General features: G+C 35.9%; 1 protein-coding gene across 5 annotated transcripts in view; it reads left to right on the top strand.

Annotated features, from left to right (window-relative positions):
* Ndufaf5 (NADH:ubiquinone oxidoreductase complex assembly factor 5) overlaps positions 1–16581 on the top strand; it is a 32083-nt gene extending 15502 nt beyond the window's left edge. For 2 of the 5 annotated variants that reach the window (XM_003476387.5, XM_063248677.1), the window contains 6 exons: positions 2422–2461; positions 5236–5433; positions 8635–8695; positions 15844–15927; positions 16253–16335; positions 16475–16581. In XM_003476387.5, coding sequence (XP_003476435.2) covers positions 2422–2461; positions 5236–5433; positions 8635–8695; positions 15844–15927; positions 16253–16335; positions 16475–16564 — 556 coding nt within the window. In that variant the 3' untranslated portion in view covers positions 16565–16581. Of the gene's footprint in view, positions 1–2421; positions 2462–5235; positions 5434–8634; positions 8696–12842; positions 12948–15843; positions 15928–16252; positions 16336–16474 lie in introns of those variants that run through there. The other 3 variants (XM_023560040.2, XM_023560039.1, XM_063248676.1) reach the window with 3 other exon arrangements.
* The last annotated feature ends 3810 nt before the right edge of the window (positions 16582–20391 follow it).

Raw genomic sequence — 20391 nt, 5'->3', positions numbered from 1 at the left:
TGAGTATGTACTGTAAGTATTGATTTAGTAGATTACAATATGTGAGACACTGAGCTAGATGCTTTTAGGAGATACAAACATGAGTTAAGAATTAAAAAAAAAACTGCATCTAATAGAGAAAATAAACTATCCACTGTGGCACCTAATTTTTCCTCTTACAGATTTTCTTGTAAAGGTTTATTAAGATTTTCTTTTAAAGGTTTATTGCACATCTCACATCCAGTTCATCCTTTCTGTTAGCTGTGTTTAAGGTGAACAACATCAGAATGTGTCCAGGACTTTGCCAGTTTTAGCACTGAAAGCCACCTGTTTCCTGGAAAACTTATTAGACCCAGGCAAACTAGGAAAGTTGGTCACCCTTGGTGTTTCCTTTAGTGAGCTTGTGATTTCTTCCTTGCCTTTATATAAACACTGAACAAAGTTTTAGAAAGTAATTTTGTTCTGTTACAAAAAGCATCTTGATCTAAAGGAAGGAGACCTGGGAGAGAGTCAGAATATAGGTTTCAATTCAAGCTCATCTGTTTACTATTTGCAAATAACTTAATTCTTTTGCTTTTGGTTTCTTTGTAAGTATGATGGAGGATCTCCTTAGTTTCTACATTATCTAATAAAATTATTGGAAAGCACTTTGAAGGATAAAGGTGAGCTTAATCCAGTATAGTTTAAAATGAATGTTTAATTCTGTCCTTGAAGTCAGCATAAGAGGGTGCCAACTCAGTTGGGAAAGAATGACAGACAGAGAACAAGATTCTTGCTTTCTAATATGACCATATTCTGGGAAAAAGTAAATAGGGTTAAAGGAAATTCTAAGAGGTTTCTTAATAAGGATAGAGAACTCTGGCTTTTGTTTTTCTTGTCATCTTTAAAAATTTTAGCTACCTGGCTTAGTTCAGTCAATTATAGAGTGTGGTGCTAATAAAGATGTTGGGTATGACCCAAAAATCATGCTTCAAGGTACCCATCTATCAGAGTGGCCAACATCCAGAACACTGATAACAAATGCTGACAAGGATGTGGAACAGCAGAAATTCTCATTCATTGCTGATAGAAATGAAAAATGGTATAGGCACTTTGGGAGACAGCTGAGGAATTTCCTACAAATGTAAACATTTTTACCATATGACCCAAAAATCATGCTTCAAGGTGTTTACCTAAAGATGTGAAAACTGATGTCTGTACAAAAATTTGCGTACAAATATTTGTAGCTGTTCTGTTCATAATTACCAAAACTTGGACAGAGCTTAAGATGTCCTTATAGTAGGTGAATGGCTAAAGTGTGGTACAGCCAGACCCTGAATATTTATGCATTGAAAAGAAGCTGCCAGGTCTTAAAAAAACATTTAGGAAACGTAAGTACAAATTACAAAGTGGAAAAAGCTAATCTGAAAAAGCACATACGTGAAAAAAAAAAAAAAAGGATACAGTATGACAGTCTGGAAAAGGCAAAACCATGGAGACATTTAAAAATAAGTAGTTGCCAGAGATTATTGAGAAGGGAGTTAAGGTAGTGAAAATATTCTGTATGATACTCTAATAGTGATACATGTCATACATTTGTCCAAACTTACAGAATGCCTAACACCAAGAATGAACTCTAATATAAACTATCAATGTTGGATGATAATGGTGTGTGATATTACAAGTATAGGTTCATTAATTGTAATAAATATGCTACCATGGTGAGAATGTTAATAAAGGAGACTGTGCATATGCAAGGATGGAAAAGTCTCCTTAGCTACTTCTCAATTTTGCTGTTAACCCAGAACTACTCTGTGTGTGTTTGTGTATTTTAAATCTTAAAAAAAAAAAAGAAGAATGTTACTACAAAATTCACTAACTTTTTTTTTTTTTTTTTTTAGTTTTTTGAGGCAAGATCTCACTGTATAGTGCAGTCTGGCCTTCAACTCGCTTATGTAGTCCAGATTGGCCTTGGAAACACAGTGATCTTTCTGCCTCAGCCTCTGAGTACTGGGATTACAGGCATGCACTACTATGCCAGACTCTTAAGTTAAGCTTTTGATGAATGATACCATTTGCTTTTGGAAAATTTTATGTCTACTAATGATCTTTGTTTCTCTTAGGAAAATATTACTTAGAATACTATGTTTCCTTGGCTTAATTGTTTAATTGGTGAACTTTTTTTTAATCAAATATTTTTAGCACTTTCAGATAAGTTCTCAAGAGTACTACTATTTGGATGAAATGCCAAATATGGATGACTTTAAGTGATGATATCGTTTTTCTAGTTAAAGTGTTATACTGACAAGAGGGAATTTTGTAGTGTGACAGAAGGAATGTTTATTTGAAAATTATGAAGTTAATGAGTTTTGACATAATTTCAGACTACACTACTTTTTATGGCTTATTATATATGATAATTATATTAGTCGAGCTCAAACAAACACTGTTTTTGTATTTTAGTTTGCATTGGGTTAATGACCTTCCTAGAGCACTTGAACAGGTGAGAAAACCTATGTTGATTCTATTCTGTATTTTTTCATTATTAGCAATGTACAGATATTTCCATTTTCACAGACTATGTATGTATAGGTCTTAGAGTTTGAGAATGGAAGCAAATCAAGTACTTCTATGGGCTGGGTACACTTGGTACAGTTGGGTACACTTTGCCATATAAATCTATATACATTGAATGACTCAGAATCTAAATTTTGAAAATATTAACTACACAAAATAGTATGGATGATATAAAGACATTTTCTGCGTGGGATCCCTTTCACTTAATTGCCTATAAATTTTGTGTGGGTATGAATCTATTTATATTTGTATCTTCCCTATAACTTAGAGTATGCCAGGTAAGTGCTTAATTTGTTGATACTCATCAGTGAATCCAAAAGGGATAAATAAAAAGCATGTTTTCAAAATAAGAGATACAGATCATTATGACTTGGAGTTGCTGAAGAAAGCTTTCAGAGGAAGGAGTTACAGGACTTGAGCAGAGTTTTAGAGAGTATGTAAGTTTTGGATTCAGGGGGTACAGTATTCCTGGAAGGCCCAGCCATAGCATGAGCATGAGGAAAAAAAGCCTCGGCCACAGGGTCCAGAAGGAGACCTGTTTGGGGGGTGACTGGTGTGCTGGGAGATGAGATGTATTAAAACCATATATAGGAAGACTTAGATGCTCTGCAGGTTTAGAACTCTGGAGTTTATTCTTTATGCAATTTAGAGCTGCTAGAGAACTTTAAGGGGGAAAGTGATGTGATTAAAATTTCGGTGGCAGGATAGCTAGGCATGTGCTATTTCTTAGGTTGCAGAGTTCTGTTTGATGTGTGGATTAAACAACCCACACATCATTTTGTTTCTTAGAAAACTGATGATAGAGAATTTGATTAAGTTGAAGAGAGAATATTTCAGTGGTCCATGTGTAAGAAAACTCAAATCTAGGTAACAGTGATAGGAATTAAAAAATGGAAAGGTTTGTAGGATTCTGCAAAGAAAAATCAACAATTTGGTGGCTTCCTAGCTCCAAAGATCAAAGGGGAACTCAAAACTTACCTTAATGTTTTAAATCCAGATGCCTGACGGAATGATTAGTAAAAGTAAGGAGAAAAGTGAAATGATTAGATAAATAAAAAAATAAGAATTAATCAAAATAGAGCAAAGGGAAGTTGGTTTGATGTGTTTTGTTTGTGTGGATTCAGGACAGTTAGGGTGGTCAGTTTTCCAAGAGACAAATATCTGAAAGGTAGCACTTGAAGGTGAGTATAGAGTTTTATGAAGCTGCTCAGGCTGAAGATAGAGATTGGAAAATCATACTTACGAAATTGTAGTTTGTTAGCCCTGTAAGGTGGAGAGAGACTGCAGAGACCTGAGAACTATACATTAGGTAATTGTTGTAGCAAAGTTTGGTGACAAAAGGAAGTAACAATAAAGCACCATAATGGAAGAAAACAAAGATTTTATTTATGTATTTATTTATTTATTTTTGGTATGTAGTGCTTTGTAACTGCTTAATATATTAAATATAATTGTAAGAGCTTTGATTAAAAGAGCTTAGTGTTATTTGAGTTCTTGTTAGCTTCCACTCTTGTCTTCATTGTTGAAAATAGCCTAAGCTAATAACAGATTTTACACTAACCTGTGGCCCACAGGCTGCTTTGTCTTCCATTTTTAAAAATTTTAATGTTATGATAAATATTTTAAAAAGCAGGTGTTATTACTTATGTATATTAACTGTATATTTCATATATGACTCAAAACAATTCTTCGTTTATGTGGCTTAATTAAGGACATTACTGGAAGAGAATCAGTGAGCAAACATTTGTGATTCTGGAATTCAGTCTGGCCAATAGTAATTTGCTTTTAGGTTAGCAATTAAAGTTGTTTTTGTTTCAAAGCTGAAAAATGTTTTAAAGAAAATGAATCTGTTAGGTGTTAATGGGTTAATGTTGTGAATCATGATAATTTTTCTGTAGATAACTTTTTTTCTGTATAATAGCTTGACACACTATTTGGCTCACAATTTTGTACACTGGACTTAGGAAATCCTTTTGGATTTAGTGTGTCTGTAATCAGCTGCCAACTAGGGAGCTGGCTGGTTAGTTTGACCTCATGGGGGACAGCTGTCTGATCTCTGCTTCATGCACCTCTTGTCCTCCCCCTGGTGTGCTCAGGCCCAGGAGAGCAGATGACAGTGTGCAAGGCCATGTGAGAACTGGACTTGAAACTGGCATGGTCTCAGTTCTTCCTCATTCTTTTGGCCAGGTTAAGTCAGGTGATCAGCCCAGAATCAAAGAGAGGGGACACAGACTCCCCCTTTTTTTTTTTTTTTTTGATACCATGGAACAAACTCACAACTGCGTGCTTGCAAGGCATGCACTTATGCCACTGACCTAAATCCCCAGCCCCAGAGACTTCATTTTTTAACGGTTGATGAAATGACATTTGAGTAGGTGCAGACATAGCTGTGATTTCTGCAGCCTATCCCAATTTTTTTCTTTCAGTATTTTTCTGAATATAAAATTATAACTACTATAAAATTTGAATTCCTGGAACATATTCTTACAAATTTTACTATTATTAGGAAGCATATATTTGTCTGTAACTGTATCATAACAGCAATGACTTAGATTTCTGGTCATGTTAGATGTGATGTATTTACTGAGTTATCTGATTTATTTGGCAGAATAAGATTGGTAGTCATAAAATACTGATTTAGACACTATTTTAACATTTTTGGATATAAAATTTTGAATAGTTTTGTTGTATTTATTACAGATTCATTATATTTTAAAACCAGATGGAGTATTTGTTGGAGCAATGTTTGGAGGTGACACACTGTATGAACTTCGCTGTTCATTACAGTTAGCAGAAACGGAAAGAGAAGGAGGATTTTCTCCACATGTTTCTCCTTTTACTGCTGTCAATGACCTAGGACATCTGCTTGGGAGAGCTGGCTTTAATACATTGACTGTGGTAACTATCAAGACAAGTAATGCCTTAATTACACAGTTCAGAAATGTCTTTGCATTTTAAAGAAAGATCGTGGTCCTGTCTTTGTTTCCCTAACCTTCTGTTCCTAACACTTTCAAGGAGTAGGCTTCCCAGAGGGAGTCATCTAGAGAGACAATGATTGTCTGTTTTTACCTCCCTCTGATAGCAGAGTCATTCTAAAGGGCTTGTTAGATGCTTCAGAGATGGACTTTTATGATTTTTTAAACCTTAAGACTTAGAAATGTCTGATTAGAAGAAATTGGAGTTTCTTGATAAAGAAAGCTTTTTATTGCATAGTTAGAGATGCTAGACTTAAAATAGCTATTTCAGGTGATTTAGTGCATGTTTTGTAAAATCAACCAACTCAAAAATACATTGTCATATCCTTTCTTGTATAGGTAGATAGTAAGGAATGTATACCAGGAGAATCCCTAATGTTAAAAGAGGTTCCAAGGAAAGGAAAGAAACAACTCGCTAAAAGATTAGACTAGAAGCTGAAGACAACCCTCAAGATTTCTAACTTGTGTCTAGGGTTGACTTTCTAATAAACTTTTATTTTTTATTTACTTATTTTATCATTTGGGTATTTTTTGAGACAGAGCCTTGCTATGTAGTTCATTCTGGCTTTGAACTCACTATGTAGTCTAGGCTGGCCTCAAACACACAGTGATCCTCCTGCCTCAGCCTCCCAAGTGCTGAGATTACAAGTGTGCACTACCATGCCCTGCAACCTTTTACAAGCTTTTAAATGGTTTGAGACAGTAGAAATACTTTTCTGAGATACTGAATGACTGGAAGTCAGAAAATTACATGAGTATTCTACTTTGTAAAGAAAAACTGATATTGATGCAGGAATGTTCCATAACACTGATGTTGTATGCAGAACTGGTGTTTTCTTCATTTGTGGAGGAATGTGGGTCATCTGATCAGCAGATCTTGAGAGAGCTGATATGACTGAAAACATAAGAAACTACTAGTTTAAAGTTTTGATCTAATGTTTATTTCATTTCCATGGAACAGATTACCCTTACTGCCCACTCTTAAAAATTAACTTCCATTTTGCTCTGACAAACCTACAATTAAAGTGAAAATAGAATCTCTGGGAATGGAAAGTGTCTAAAAACCTAGGAGGGTGCAGAGGGGTAGAATGACGTGGAGAGATGTGAGGACCAATATTGGGAAACTCTACAGTTGTCCAGTAGGAAAAAGTTGGGACAAAAATCTTTATTCACCAAAGGAAAAATAAATTTATATTGACTACATATGATTTCCTGTGGTTATAAATAATATTACATTTTAGATTTCTATTGAAAATGTTTAACCTGACATTATAGCATTTAAAAACCTATATTTCTGTTAATTAAGGAATATTATAGTTCAGTATCTTCTATATTCTCCAAAAATGAGCTGAGTGACCCAAACATTAATACAATGCAAAATGTTAAAAGAATCTTTTTCATATCTCATACAATTAGGAATGCTGCATTATTAATAAAGCTATAAGAATTTGTTCTTCCAATCATTAAATTTATTCTTTGAAGTATAAATAATTTATCTGAGGTGCCTTATTAATGTTGTATCCCAACTGATTTTCTAAAATTCTCATCCAGAAAATGTAACCAATTATATAGGTTTATGTTGTATATCTTAGACATTATATTTATATTGCAATTAACTTGTACTTTTAAAAGGAAATCAAGTAAAAATATATAGTTGTTTTTATATTTATATGAACCCCTTAGTGAATTATTTTCAGTTAGCTAGCATGCTAAATGAAATTCAATTTTAGAATAAAACTTCTTTTAAGGAATGCTGCAGAATACAGTTCAACTTAATGTAATAGTTGACAAAGCTATTTAGATATTCTTTTGATTGAGATGGAGATAATTTCATTGGAGAATCATTTTCAAAGCTATTACCTAATTGGTAAATATCAGTTTGCAAGAAAAAAAATTTTTTTGTACTGGAGATCAAACTTATGACCTCACGCTTGCTAGGCAGGCAGTTGTGCTGCTGAGCTAAATCCCAAGCCCTTGCAAAGAAATTTTTTAATCTTGGGATCTTTCCTTCTCTCTCCTCTCTTCTCCACTTTGCCCCACCCAGCACCTAGATCTCTTTTTTAAATACTTTGTTAATGTAGATGTATAGAGATAAAATGCTTATGGTCCTGTTACCCATAAGCATACACAGTCTGATTCATGCATATGTCAACGGAAAAAATAAAAGAGTTTTGTTGTATGTGTATGTGCTGTGTGTGTGCATGTATGTGAGAGAGAGAATGAGAACAAAGTCTAAAGTGAAAAGAAATCTTTTGAATTCTCACACTGTGTCCTTCCCTCCTAAAGATTTGTTGCTTGTATCCCTGTACTTCTTTTGAAAAGTTTTCTCCATAGGATACAAATATCATTTAAACTCATATGTGCAGTGGTGTAATACATTTTTGCTTCTTTAATGTATGTACTTTTTTGCTTTCCTTTTCATGTATATTTTAACATATATCTACATAATTTTTTTTAACAACTATGGTTTCCAATGGATAGATATTCTTTATTTCATTGTTTTTTTAATAACGACATTGTTGAGGAGCACCATCAATGGTTTCTGCCACTGTTACCAATAGTAAGCTATAGCATAAGACTGCAGAAAGAGGGACAAGGCATTGTGTAATAAGTAGTTCGTTAGGGAAATAAGCTCTGTCTGTTCCTTAAACAAGCTGTCAGCCTCAAAGTGGAAGTATCCGGGAGATGATTGCCTTTGGCTTGATTTGGCGCCACATTTTAAGGGTAATTGATGTTGATCAAAAATTTTGTCTGTAAGACTAGCTTTTCTCTCCATGCCTACCAAGGGGCGAAAAAAAAATCAAAACAAAATTATAATGACTTGAAAGAATTTTCAAAAACTTAGGAAAAGGTTTGTAAAGAATAGATTGATTCTTTGATAATTCCAAAGATAGAATTAGGACCAACTGATAGAGTTAGGAAGCTTCTCTCACAATGGAGAGTATTCAGAAATTTGAGATCTTGAGAAATCAAGCATAAACCAACTATATCTGTGAAGAATATAACAAAAGTTTCTTGCTTACAATTAGAGATTGGTCTTGGAAATCTCTATAGTCCCTTCTCAGATCTGGATTTTTTTTTTTTATAAATATCAAGTTAAATATACCTTTTTCTTTTCATTTAGGACACTGATGAAATTCAAGTTAACTATCCTGGAATGTTTGAACTAATGGAAGATTTACAAGGTAAGACATTTTAAAGAATTTTTAGATTCCATTTGAAACACACTTCATGAGTCCACCCTGTGCAAGAAGGAGGACGATCCTGCAGGGACTGAGAAGGCAATACCCAGAAAGGTGCTCAGTAGAAACACCAGAAAAGAACTGCCTGAACCAAGGGAAAGAAGGTTTCCAGATGAAGATAACATTCAGCAGCATCCAAGGCACAATACAAACTGAAACAAAAATCTACTGGATTGAGGAATTAGGTTTTTGATAACCTTGATGAGATCTGTGTTTGAGTGAGAATGGTAGAAGTACTCAGAGTAAGTAGAGGTATAAATGGAAGATAAGGAACTGGAGATAGCAGGAATTTGTTGTTCTGTCAGGAAGTCTAGGTGTGAAGAATAAGTGAGAGATGAAAGGATTACAAGTGCCAGATGTGATGGCGCATGCCTGTAATCACAGCACTTGGGAGTCTGAGGCAGGAGGATCATTATGAGTTCAAGACCAGCCTATACTGCATAGTTACACTCTGGTTAAAAAAAAAAAAAGAAAGAAAGAACAGGTAAAAAGATTACATGTGTCAGGAGGATGGGAATAGGAGATGAGTTTTTTTTTTCTAATTTGGGTTTTTTTCTAAGACTTGGATATTTAATTGCTAAGTGAAAGAATCCCAGTGCTTTTAAAGATCAGAAGTGATGATGTCAAGTACCTGAATAAGTGAGGGGTGAGACACAAAGGTCAGTAGATAGGGAAGGGGCACATGTATAGAGAGAAGGGTAAAAGGATAGTCTCATAATGGACATAGGTGTTTATGTTTGATAGCAGGAAGTTCCCAGCTCATGGATCTGTTTTCCTTGTCAAATAGGAATAGTATGTGTTGAGAATGAAAGGGTCAGAGGTTTAAGAATTGTGTGGGAACATCTTGAAACAGTTATTGTAGAGAATGGGAAGGTGAGTTAACCTGGGAGAAGTTAAGAGTTGGAAGTGTACATTTGAAGTTGGTCAGAGACGTTAACAATAGTTGGCAGCTGAGGATTGTAAAGAAGCAAGAGAACATTTGAATTAGTTTGGGTTGGAGTAGTTGCAAATGACAGAAAAGGCAAAAGCAAGACATGACTTTACTAGTATAATTTTTTTTTTTTTAACTTTTTAAACTTTTTATTGGTACTGGGGATCAAACTCATGACCGCCTGCTTGAAAGGCAGGTGCTTATGCCGCTGAGCTAAATCCGCAGCCCCTTTTACTAGTATAATTGAAATAATAACTGAAGACTATCAGCTGGGAGGGGAGTGAGCTGATAACCTGGGAGAAAGGAGCAGTGCCAGGCAATCTGGGAGCATCAGAGAATGGTCATGGCCAAGGCTGTAATCACTGAAAGAGCAGGAGGGGGTGGCCAGAAAAATGGGATGCAAAGCAGTACATATAATAACTGGTCAGGGACCTGTCCCTGGTGCCTAGGCAGAGTGGAGTGATAAGATCATTAGAGATGAGTAAGTTAGAAGAGCATAGAGGTCGAGGAACTTGAAAGTTACTAACAACATTGAGGTTACTCAGGGTGGTGGCAGAGCAGAAGTGCAGGGGAGCCAGCAACAGCAGGCGTAGATGAAGCAGCGAAGTGCCTTGCCTGAGGGCTAACCATGAGTCATACAGACCTCAGCAGGGCCAGGGTACTAATAGAGCTAGGGGAAGAGAGGCCTGTAAGAAGCTTTGAGGCACAGTGGGGACAGAGGGCCTTCTCTCCATTCCAGAAGAGGTGAGAATAAATTCTTGCACTCAAAATGGCTGCTGGAGAAGTAATTTCCTCAGTGGAGACCTTCGGCCAGCCTTCTGTGTGAGAGTATGAGGTCCTTTTATTTACTTATTTTTTCTGTTTCACTAATGACAGTTTTGGTTGATGATCAAGCCTAAGGAGTTAAAGATGTGCTCTGTGAACTGAAATTACACGTACCTAGAGAAATTTCCCTCTGGATCCTGAAAAAATTGTATGATGATTTAAAATGAGAATTTTAGAGCTGGGTGTGGTGGTACAGGCCTCTAACCCTAGCGTGTGGAGAGCTGAGGCAGGATTGCCTGTGAGTTCAAGGCCAACCTGGCTTACAGAGCGAGACCCTATCTTTTTTTTTTTTTTTTTTTTTTTTTAAGTTTTATAAAGGTAACTGCCTGGGCTTTATTTATAGATTTATAGAGCATTTTTACACTTGTTTTTTTCAGTATTCCTCTTGATTCCTGTATCTTTACTTTTCCTGTATTTTATAAATGAGAGCAATTTCAGGTGCAAAGAGAACACTTAACCATGACAGATTCAGGTGCAACTCACCACTGACTATTCATCACAAAGTCCATTTCCCCCATTGTGTGTTCAGTCTCTTTGCCTGCGGAGCTTCTGCCAGCTTTTCAGGTGACAATAGGCAGGGCTAAAAATATCTCATTGTAGTTCCTTTTCCTAATAAAATAAAGGATTGATAGCTTATGTGCCCAAGATAAATCACCAATAAAAAAAAAAATCACACAATGTCTTTCTTGAACTCTGCCCAGGTACTAACCTTAGCCAGATGTAATCACAGAGCCCCTTTGTCTAAAGGCTCCAGAGGCGGTAGTGGGTTATTTTTCATTTAAGCTCCAGTGATTAAAAAAAAAATTGTTCTTCAAAAACTGCATTTATTTTTGTTCTGTTCTATTATAAATGCTTGCTCATGATTCATCTCAAGAACAAAAAAGACTGGAAATTAGACCTATCATTTGGAAAGGTTACTGCCCACTGATTTAAAAATATAGTACCTTTCCCTCAGTGAAGTTCTGAGTTTTTCTAATGACTTCACAGGTGAGCAAATTGAAGTATCAGGAAATAACTCTGTCTTTGATGACAGTAAATCTGGAGTTAAAATTTGAAACTAGAAACCTATGCTACATACTTTATAGTATGTGGATTTTTTTTGACAATTGAAATTAAAAAATATGTTCAGTGATGTACCCTAGTTTTAAATGCACTCAGCAAATTACAGAATTTCTCTAGCTTCCCAGGAGGTTTCTTGGGGTCCATCCTACTAGGTAACCATCCCTTCTTTCCCCTAAGGGTTTCAAATAGTTCTTGTATTTGGAGAAACTGTGCCTACTGTTTACCTTTAAGAAACTTTGCCAGTTCTTCTCTTATTTTTACTATAAGGCCTTTTACAGAAATCATGCACTTTAGTCTTTAGTGTCTCTCATTTGTGGGAGGACTAAGAGGAATTACCTAAAGATAACTTGTAAAAGTGTTATTTAACAAGCTAGATAGAAAGAGTAACTGATTAATTTTATATTCATTTATAAAATATATTTTATATTTTTTACTTAACCATTTACTGAGCATCTGTCATGTGCCAATTATGAGCTGGTGGTGAAAATGCACAGTTCTTAATCTCAAGGTGCTGATATTCTAGGAGGAGGACACCTATAGAAACAAACAGATAAGCTTTCAACTGGAAAGTGAGAGAAACATAAGAAAGAAATCCCAAAAATCTGCTTAGGGTGTCAGGAAAACTTGCAGAAGCGGGAATACTTAATCTAAAAGGAGTTTTCCAGGATAGTGAATAAGTGGGAACAGGTTTGGGGGAGCTGGGCTTTGTATTCTGCACAGAAGACACACCCTATATAAAATCGTAGCAGTATTAGAGTACAGCATTTACATATCTGGATGTATTCACTATCTGGATGCAAAAATTGTACAGTATCTCAGTGTGTAGCACAGGGAGAAAGAGATGATAAGTGGACTAGAGGTGAATTTTTTCATGGGGCAAGAAGAGTCACATTAATATAGTAAAAAGCTCACTCTCCAGCATTATTTGTAGTTCGTGAAGAAGTTTAGACCAGAGGTGGCATGATTAATCTGTCTTGTTGTGTATGAGGAAACAGACACAGAGAAAAACTTACCCAAAATGGTATAATCTATAAGTAGTATAGGTGGCCTGATTCATATTCTGATACCTCAACCACTGTATCGTGGACAAAGCCAAAGGCAGATGGGTGGGAAGAATGGTCTTGGGGGACTGGAAGAACTTGGGAAGCTTCTTGGTGTGCTGCTTTGCCAACTGGAAAATATGTTTCTTCCAGGTGGTATTTTTTCTTTGTGTCACTTTTTCCTTAGGTTATGGTTTATCTCATTTAAGCTGCCATTATTATTAATCCACAGAAAAAAAAAAAAAAGCCCAGAATGTTGACCTAATTTTACAAAACAAGTTACTTGTCAGCTGATGAACACATGAGAAATTTTCAAGGCTTTCACAGTGGTTTTAAGGTAAGTTCAGTTTTTTTAAGGCAATACTCAGTATTGTCCCTAGCAAACCACAGTAAGGTTTTGTTGTTTAATAAAAAATTGAATTTAACCTCAAAACACTGTGACAGTCTTAAACAGTTACCTGCTGGCCAAATTCTTCTCTTATCCCATAGCCCAGGATGATCGTATCTTTCCTACGTGGTCTTCAAGATGATAAAATTAGCCAGGGATTTAGCTCAGGGGCATTAGCGCCTGCCTGGCAAGCGTGAGGTCGTGAGTTCAATCCCTAGTAACCCCTCCCCCCCAAAAAGATGATAAAATTGAGCTTAATTGAGGCTGAGTTGCTTTGTCCTAGGTAGGATAAGAGTGGGATCCAAAAGTTCAGTTTTTTCACCACTGCATGGTGCTGCCATGAGAGGCATTCAGATGGCAATGAGCTGCTTTTGGGAAGAAAGAGCAGGCCTCAGCAGCAGCAGTTCCTGCCAGTGCTGTCCAGCAGAGCTCTTAAACTTCTCTGAGGTTGACCTGGGTCAGACCTGCAGAGACAGCATACACCAAGTAATCATAATTAATGTGTCTAGTACCATTTGGTTAGAATGTCTGGTACGTCAGGAAAATAAATGTCTGTTTATTTCTGTTAACATTAAATCTATTTTCCACTGGTGTTGTCCATATCTAATATATGGGTAAGTCCAGGACAATGTGAAGTTGAGCAGAAACAAAAGCACTGTGTTCTTTAGTAGAAGACTCTTCTAGCATGAGTTCCATTTTTCTTTTGGTGACTCTGCAGTTGACAGTCACTATGCAAGAGAGTGTTTTTAAATTAGATTAAGCAGTGGGTCTTAAATAACACCAGAGGCTTATAGAGTTCATCTAGTCTGGCTATTTTGAAAGCCTAGAGCAGTGTGGCTAACCTCTGGCACTCATACCACAGCAGGCTGTATCATTGAAAACTAAAAGGTTCACTGTCGCTGGTCTAATATGATTGCTCTAAAATAAACTGTTTTATGACAATAAGAAAAAGCTTCTGTATCATGATAAACTAGTCTACTATTTGATTCTTCATGAATTGGTGTGGTTAAATTTATAGGATGTACAACATTGAATTTAGAATCAGATTCATTATTTTAGAGAGTAATACAAACTTTTGAGATTGGAGAGAAAAGATTTAAGTTGTTCCAGCTAATTTTCTATTGTTTTTAATAAAATTTGAAATTTGAATACTAATATAGGAAGATTTGTTTCTTGATCTGTGAAAGTAGAAAAGTAAAAAGCTGACAGTTATGTGTTAAAATGTAACAAAAGAGTTTGTAATGCGGGGCCAGATGTTTAGCTCAACAGCACAAGTGCCTGCCTGACAAGTGCAAGATCATGAGTTTGATCCCCAGTACCAAAAAAAAAAAAAAAAAAAAAAAAAAAAAAGTATGTAAAGGATTTACTTTTGAAATTATTCTTTTTTTTTTACAGACTTGTTTAAAATGTGGCCTTTTAAGTAATTTTAAGTGTGCACAGAGAAAAATCAAATTATAAATATACAACATTAGTTTTTTTATAAAATAGAATAATATGTTAGCTTTTAATCATCAACCTTAAAGAAATCTAAAAGTAAATTGTAAAGTACTAGAAACACTTTCAAAAATGTACAAATGTGCAAATTTCAAAAATGTACAAATTTCAAAAATGGAGTTGTTAAAATCTGAGAACAGTAGCTTTTTAAAATTTTTTTCATTTTTGTTTTAAAGAGAAAAAGTAAAATAAAATTTCAAAACCTAATTAAGAGCTAACAATGGTATATACTTTGCATATTGTTATTTTCACATCAGTTACTCAGTACAAGACATCTGCGTTTAATTATCTGGACAATGTTAGCGCAAACCTTTCTCTTCAATGAGGTCAAAGAAATCAGTAGTATAACTATGTTATATATAGAGAATTTCTTTCAACTTCTTACACTAGTGAGACAATATGGTGTTTACACATGCATGTCTGATTGATTTCACTTAGTGTAGGGGTTCTGTAAGCAAAGGGAAGATACAGGGACACACAGACCAAAGGTCAGCAAGATGGCTGCTGGGCCTGATCAGCATAAGCAAGCAGCTTTTATTGAGAGCATGCTTAGATGATAAAACTTGTTTGCTTCTTGTCCTATAAGATCTCCTGCTTTTATCCTGAGGGAATGTTTCAAGGCCTGCACTTTCTACCAAGACATTGTCAACCAGATGTGTCTGGAACAAAAGAATCAGTGTGACTGCTCTACAATTTAGCGTGGTTTCAAGTTGCAGCCATTTACCTATGAAAGTCTCAAATTTATCCTTTTTATGGCTGAGTAGTATTCCATTGTGTAAAAATACCACATCTTTTATCCATTCCTCAGTTGATGGGCTTTTAGGTTGTTTTCAAGTCTGGCTATTACAAATAATAAAAAGTAGCTCTGATTGTCTAATGAGTCTTACAGCCATTTCTTCCGAGTTTCACAGTCATATTTTTGGCTTTAAAGGACAGCATTGTGTCATTGGGTTCTGTCCTGTTTTGAAGAACAGAGCTAACAGGGACATAGATGTGTCATGCTTAAAAAGCTGCTTGTCAGTACTTAATGACTCACCTGGGCATCAGTCTCTTTGCTTTTGCCCGCCTGGCTTACTTTAGACTATGGCTAGCAATGAAAGCATTGTAGGGCTTGCCCCCTGAACTTTGACTTCTTCCCCGGTCTAATATTCAAGAGGTTTTGAGCAGTTTTGCTTCAGAAGTACTGCGAAGCCTAGCTGTACTTTGAAAGTGAAATGAGATGTAGGTTGTTGTACATGACTGTCAAAGACTGAGGATTGAAAACACTGCTGGAGGAGATGTGTTAGGTCTGTGATTTTGAGCTATTCGGGGTGTTTACTGTATTTTCTTAAACTCTATAATATATTTTTAGGTATGGGAGAGAGTAACTGTTCCTGGAATAGAAAAGCCCTGCTGCACCGAGACACGATGCTGGCGGCTGCGGCTGTTTACAGAGGTGAGGGACTCACCACACTCCGCCTGTGCCTTGCTGGAAAGCTTGTGCCTTGCTGTGTTGATTCCTTTAACATTGCCAATGCCTTTTCTGTGCCTGGGAAGATACTATCAAACTTTGTGCCCTTCTTCTCAAAAAACAGATCTTGTAGCTCTGTATCTTTCCAAACACTCATTTTTTCCTTATTGCCAGCCCCCTCCATATTAAGAATTTTTCATCTGAGGCATTCTCAGAATCCTACGATTATCCTACTACCCATTTTTCTTTGGAGGAAGTGATTTTTATTGAGCAATATTTTTCAGGCTTTAACCATTATTTGTGTTTATAGAAATGTACAGAAACTCAGATGGCTCAGTACCTGCCACGTACCAGATCTATCACATGATAGGATGGAAATACCATGATTCTCAGGTAACATTATTAAGACATCACTTTTCTTACTGGGTTCATGTTTCTGTTTCATTGTTTATTAACTTAGGGTGTTTAAAAATATATGACAGAATTAAGGAGTTAATCTGTTTCTAATATCTTAATCTTTTATTATTTTCAGGCAAGACCAGCTGAAAGAGGTTCTGCAACCGTGTCATTTGGAGAGCTAGGAAAACTAAATCTTACGTCACAGGGGAAAGACTCACAATAAATGTTTTATTCAGTGTACTGTAGTCTAAAGTTTTCATGACAAATGGGTAGCATTCTGCCAGATGTTGTGACACGCACACCTGTACATAATCTCAGCTAGTTGAGAGGCTGAAGCAGGAGGATCACTAATTTGGGGCTAATGTGGGCAACCTGGTGAGATCCTGTCTCAGAAAAAAAAGAAAAATGAGTAGTTTTTACTTCTAAATTACATTTTAGGGCAAGAAACAATTTATAAGCATGTACCAGCAGACTTTTCCAATAATTAGAATAAGTTTAATACATCTCTATTTAATAGCCATTTCAGATTCATATTGTTTTTATTTTCATAAGGATGCTGCTGTTTTGTGATTTAGGTGCCTCTTTTGCAGATTCAGCCTAAAAGCAAGGAAAGTATTTTCCTGAAAACCTACAAGTATGTTCCCATTTATAAATGCTTGACTTGATGGGAAAACATTGCTCATTCTGACATTTTATACCATTTTTTTCCTTCTGGTCTTTTGTTATTTCTGTGGGAGGACCACAGCCATAGAGACGAGAGGAGTAGCAAATTGGTAGCTTCTAAGATCCAGTTGACAAAATGAAAACATAGACTTTTTATAATGATTGCTGTACGATACTTAAGCCAGAATTCCTTGTCACATTGTTGTCTTTGTCTTGAACAGAAACAGAGGATTATGTACCTTCCTTGGAGCTGCTGTTTGGTTTTGGACTTTAGTACAGCATGTATGATTATTCCTTTTAGAAAAACATTAGAATTCTAATCATACTGCTTTTTCACTTTCATGATCTGAGTGGGACCACCATGGTTTTAAACACCCCATCCTACCCTACAAAACAAGAATACATTTTAAAGAATTACAGAGGCAAAGTCACTATACAGTGATTAATGTGCTATTTATTGTTTGGCTTTCCTTTAATTTCAGAGCCATAGCACTGTCATCTCTCTCTCTCTCTCTCTCTCTTTGTTTTTTTTTTTTTTTTTTTTTTTTGTGGTACTGGGGATCGAATTCACAACCTCACACTTGCCAGGCAGGTGCTTATGCCACTGAGCTAAAACCCCAGCCACAGCACTGTCATCTCAGTCCAGGTTTGCTGTCCTGCTCTCATCTAAGGTTTAAAATTATTTGGAAACAAGCCAAGTTCAGACAGCTGAGAGTTGGTGGGAAGAGGATGGTGATATACCAGAAACAGTAAGAAAGCAGGAAGCAAAGAAGAGAGAGTTCTAAGGCTGTGTTCTCAAATTAGTGGCAAGCTGTTTGCTTTCCTTTTCATTTAACCTGGGCTTGGCCCCAGCGTCTCTGACATAAGCAGTTTATCATGTTATTTACTTCCCTCTGCCTCCTTTCTCCTGCTTGAGTACCCTCCCTCTACCTTACAAGCACCAGGCTTTTGTGAGTAAGAGCTGTGTCTTATTGTTTAGAGCATGGTACTTTGCTCTTAGTAAATATTTGCTTACATTTTGAATAGAATTAAATTATATAAAGACTCATGCCTTTTGAAAGACAAAGTTAAAAATCCAGGCTTTAGAGGACAAAAAATACTACTGGGAAAAATCACTGGTAACATTTTGGTAAATTTGATAACTTTTTGTGTTTAGCATAAAATGAAAGATAGTACTTATGAAGTTGGATTTGGAAGTTTTGTGGGTTTTTTTTCCTTTTTTTCAGATCATTTTCTTTATTAGTACATGTTTGTAGTACATATGTTTACATTTGTAATGTGGAGTTGTACATGTACATAATGCATCTTAATTCCTTTTTTTCTGTGTGTTCCCAAAAGGACATGAGCATATACGCATTAATACTTGTTTTTGAAGAGTGTATGAAACTGCTAAGTAGTTATTGCTAAGAAGCAAGCTGTGTGTGTGTGTGTGTGTGTGTGTGTGTGTCTGTTGTGTGTTGTGTGTGTTATTCTATGACATTGCTTGTCGGGGCTCCCAGGCCTCGCCAGAAAGTAGAAAGATGATTTATACTTTCCTATTTTTATTTCTGCAAATTTGAGTTTTCTTAAAGATGTTATTTCTGTTTAATATGGCAGTAGCAAAAATATTTTTTTTAAAGTTGGTATTTACTTAAAATAGTCTGTCAAGCTTTAATCATTTGGAAACCTCAGAAAATTCATTTCTATGAATAGTTGTATTTTCTAAATGATGAAGAGCTCATCACTAGGAAACAAAACTTTTTTTTTTTTTTTTTTTTTGAGACAGAGTTTTGCTATGTACCCCAGGCTGACTTTGAACTCGGCACTCTTGTCTCAGCTTCTCAAATGCTGGGATTGTAGGTGTGCTCTACCATGCCCAGTTACAACAAGATTTTTAAAATCTGATTAAAACTCCATCCAGCTGAGGTGTATTGAGCTTAGTTATAGAGCACTTACCCAATTTACATGAGGCCTTGGATTCAGTCCTCACCACTAGTAAAAAAGTAAAACAATTACCATTTCTTGGCAGGTCCAATTACTATCATAAACTGATAGTAGTTGGATTTTGTTGTTTGACTGGCTCCTGAAAACGAGGTGATTTGTTTTGAGTCTCTTTTCTACACTTTTCTCACTTATCACTTTTTTTTTTTTATTGGTACCAGGGATCGAACTCACGACTGCCTGCTTGCAAGGCAGGCGCTTTATGCCGCTGAGCTAAATTCCCAGCCCCTCACTTAACAGCCTAATAAAAATGAACTGTGTTAAGTCAGTTTTTGCCCCTTAGCTGCTATAAAAATTAGTTTTCAGATTATCAAGTCTTGAAAACTCGTGTGTAGTAGGAGAGCAGAAGTGGATTCTGGGAGAAGAGCTATCTTTGCAGAAAAATTCATGAGCTTTAATTGGTTCCTTGAACAAAAGTCTTCACTGAGCTTCATGTGCCAGTCACTCAGGTATTCTCTATTATTTGTCCCTCTGGTAGGGCCTTTTGTGTGGACTCCGACATCTGTTTCCTACTAGGAGACCTTCTGGATTATTTCCTGGTTCTTGGCTGTATTCTAAGTTATTGGCTAGCATAATCCAGAGTTAGCAATGTGGGGAAATTATATTTTTAAAACAAAGATTGTTGACTTTAGAGAGGAATTTCTGTAAAAGATGGAAGAGACCCAAATATACCAAGTATGTAGTGTGATTTTAGGAAGTTATGTAAGTACTTCACTGTGAGGTAGTTTCCAATCGTGTAGTACCGTTTTCACCCACTAGGTGGAAACAACTACATTGTGGATAGTATTGAAGATCTGTATTACGGTTTTCATACTTCTCTTAAGTAGAAATGGAATAAAAGTGTGTTATGAATCAGCTTCTGGCTAGGAAAGAAGTGGACACTTGGAAGAAAGTCCATATATTTGATATGAGATTATTATTTTATTCATTCGTAAATTTCCATTAGCTTCTCTTGCCTGAGGTGAAATGTTTTGACATCTTTTAAGAGGAGAAGAGAGGATCTTCTTGTGGCTAATGTGAAATTTAGTTTCAAAAAATGTATGATAAGTGGACATACCCTTCCAGAAATTCCAGTATTTTAACTTTCTGCTTAGATACTTGACAGGTAAATGTTGCTGGTTTATGAAGCATTAATTTGAAAATAATGGTGTAGCGAGCCCTGATAAGTTGTTAACAGATAAGGAAATAATATTTTGTTATCCATGGTGAATTTGAAATCTGTCCATAAATTTTTTGATGTGCTGCTTTATTTTTTTATTAGTACATGTTTGCAATATACAATGATTACATTTCTCCTGGGGAGTTGATATATGAACATAACACATCTAAATTGCTTTGTTTTTCATCTTCTTCCCCTTTTCCTTTCTCCTTCCTTTCATCTCTTGATCCCCTTCCTGTTTCCTCTTG

The sequence above is a fragment of the Cavia porcellus genome, unplaced genomic scaffold (assembly GCF_034190915.1).
Source record: "Cavia porcellus strain 051 isolate PalLab524CR breed Dunkin Hartley unplaced genomic scaffold, mCavPor4.1 scaffold_5, whole genome shotgun sequence".
Taxonomy (NCBI): Eukaryota; Metazoa; Chordata; class Mammalia; order Rodentia; family Caviidae; genus Cavia; species Cavia porcellus.
This window is presented reverse-complemented; position numbering and strand designations above follow the sequence as displayed.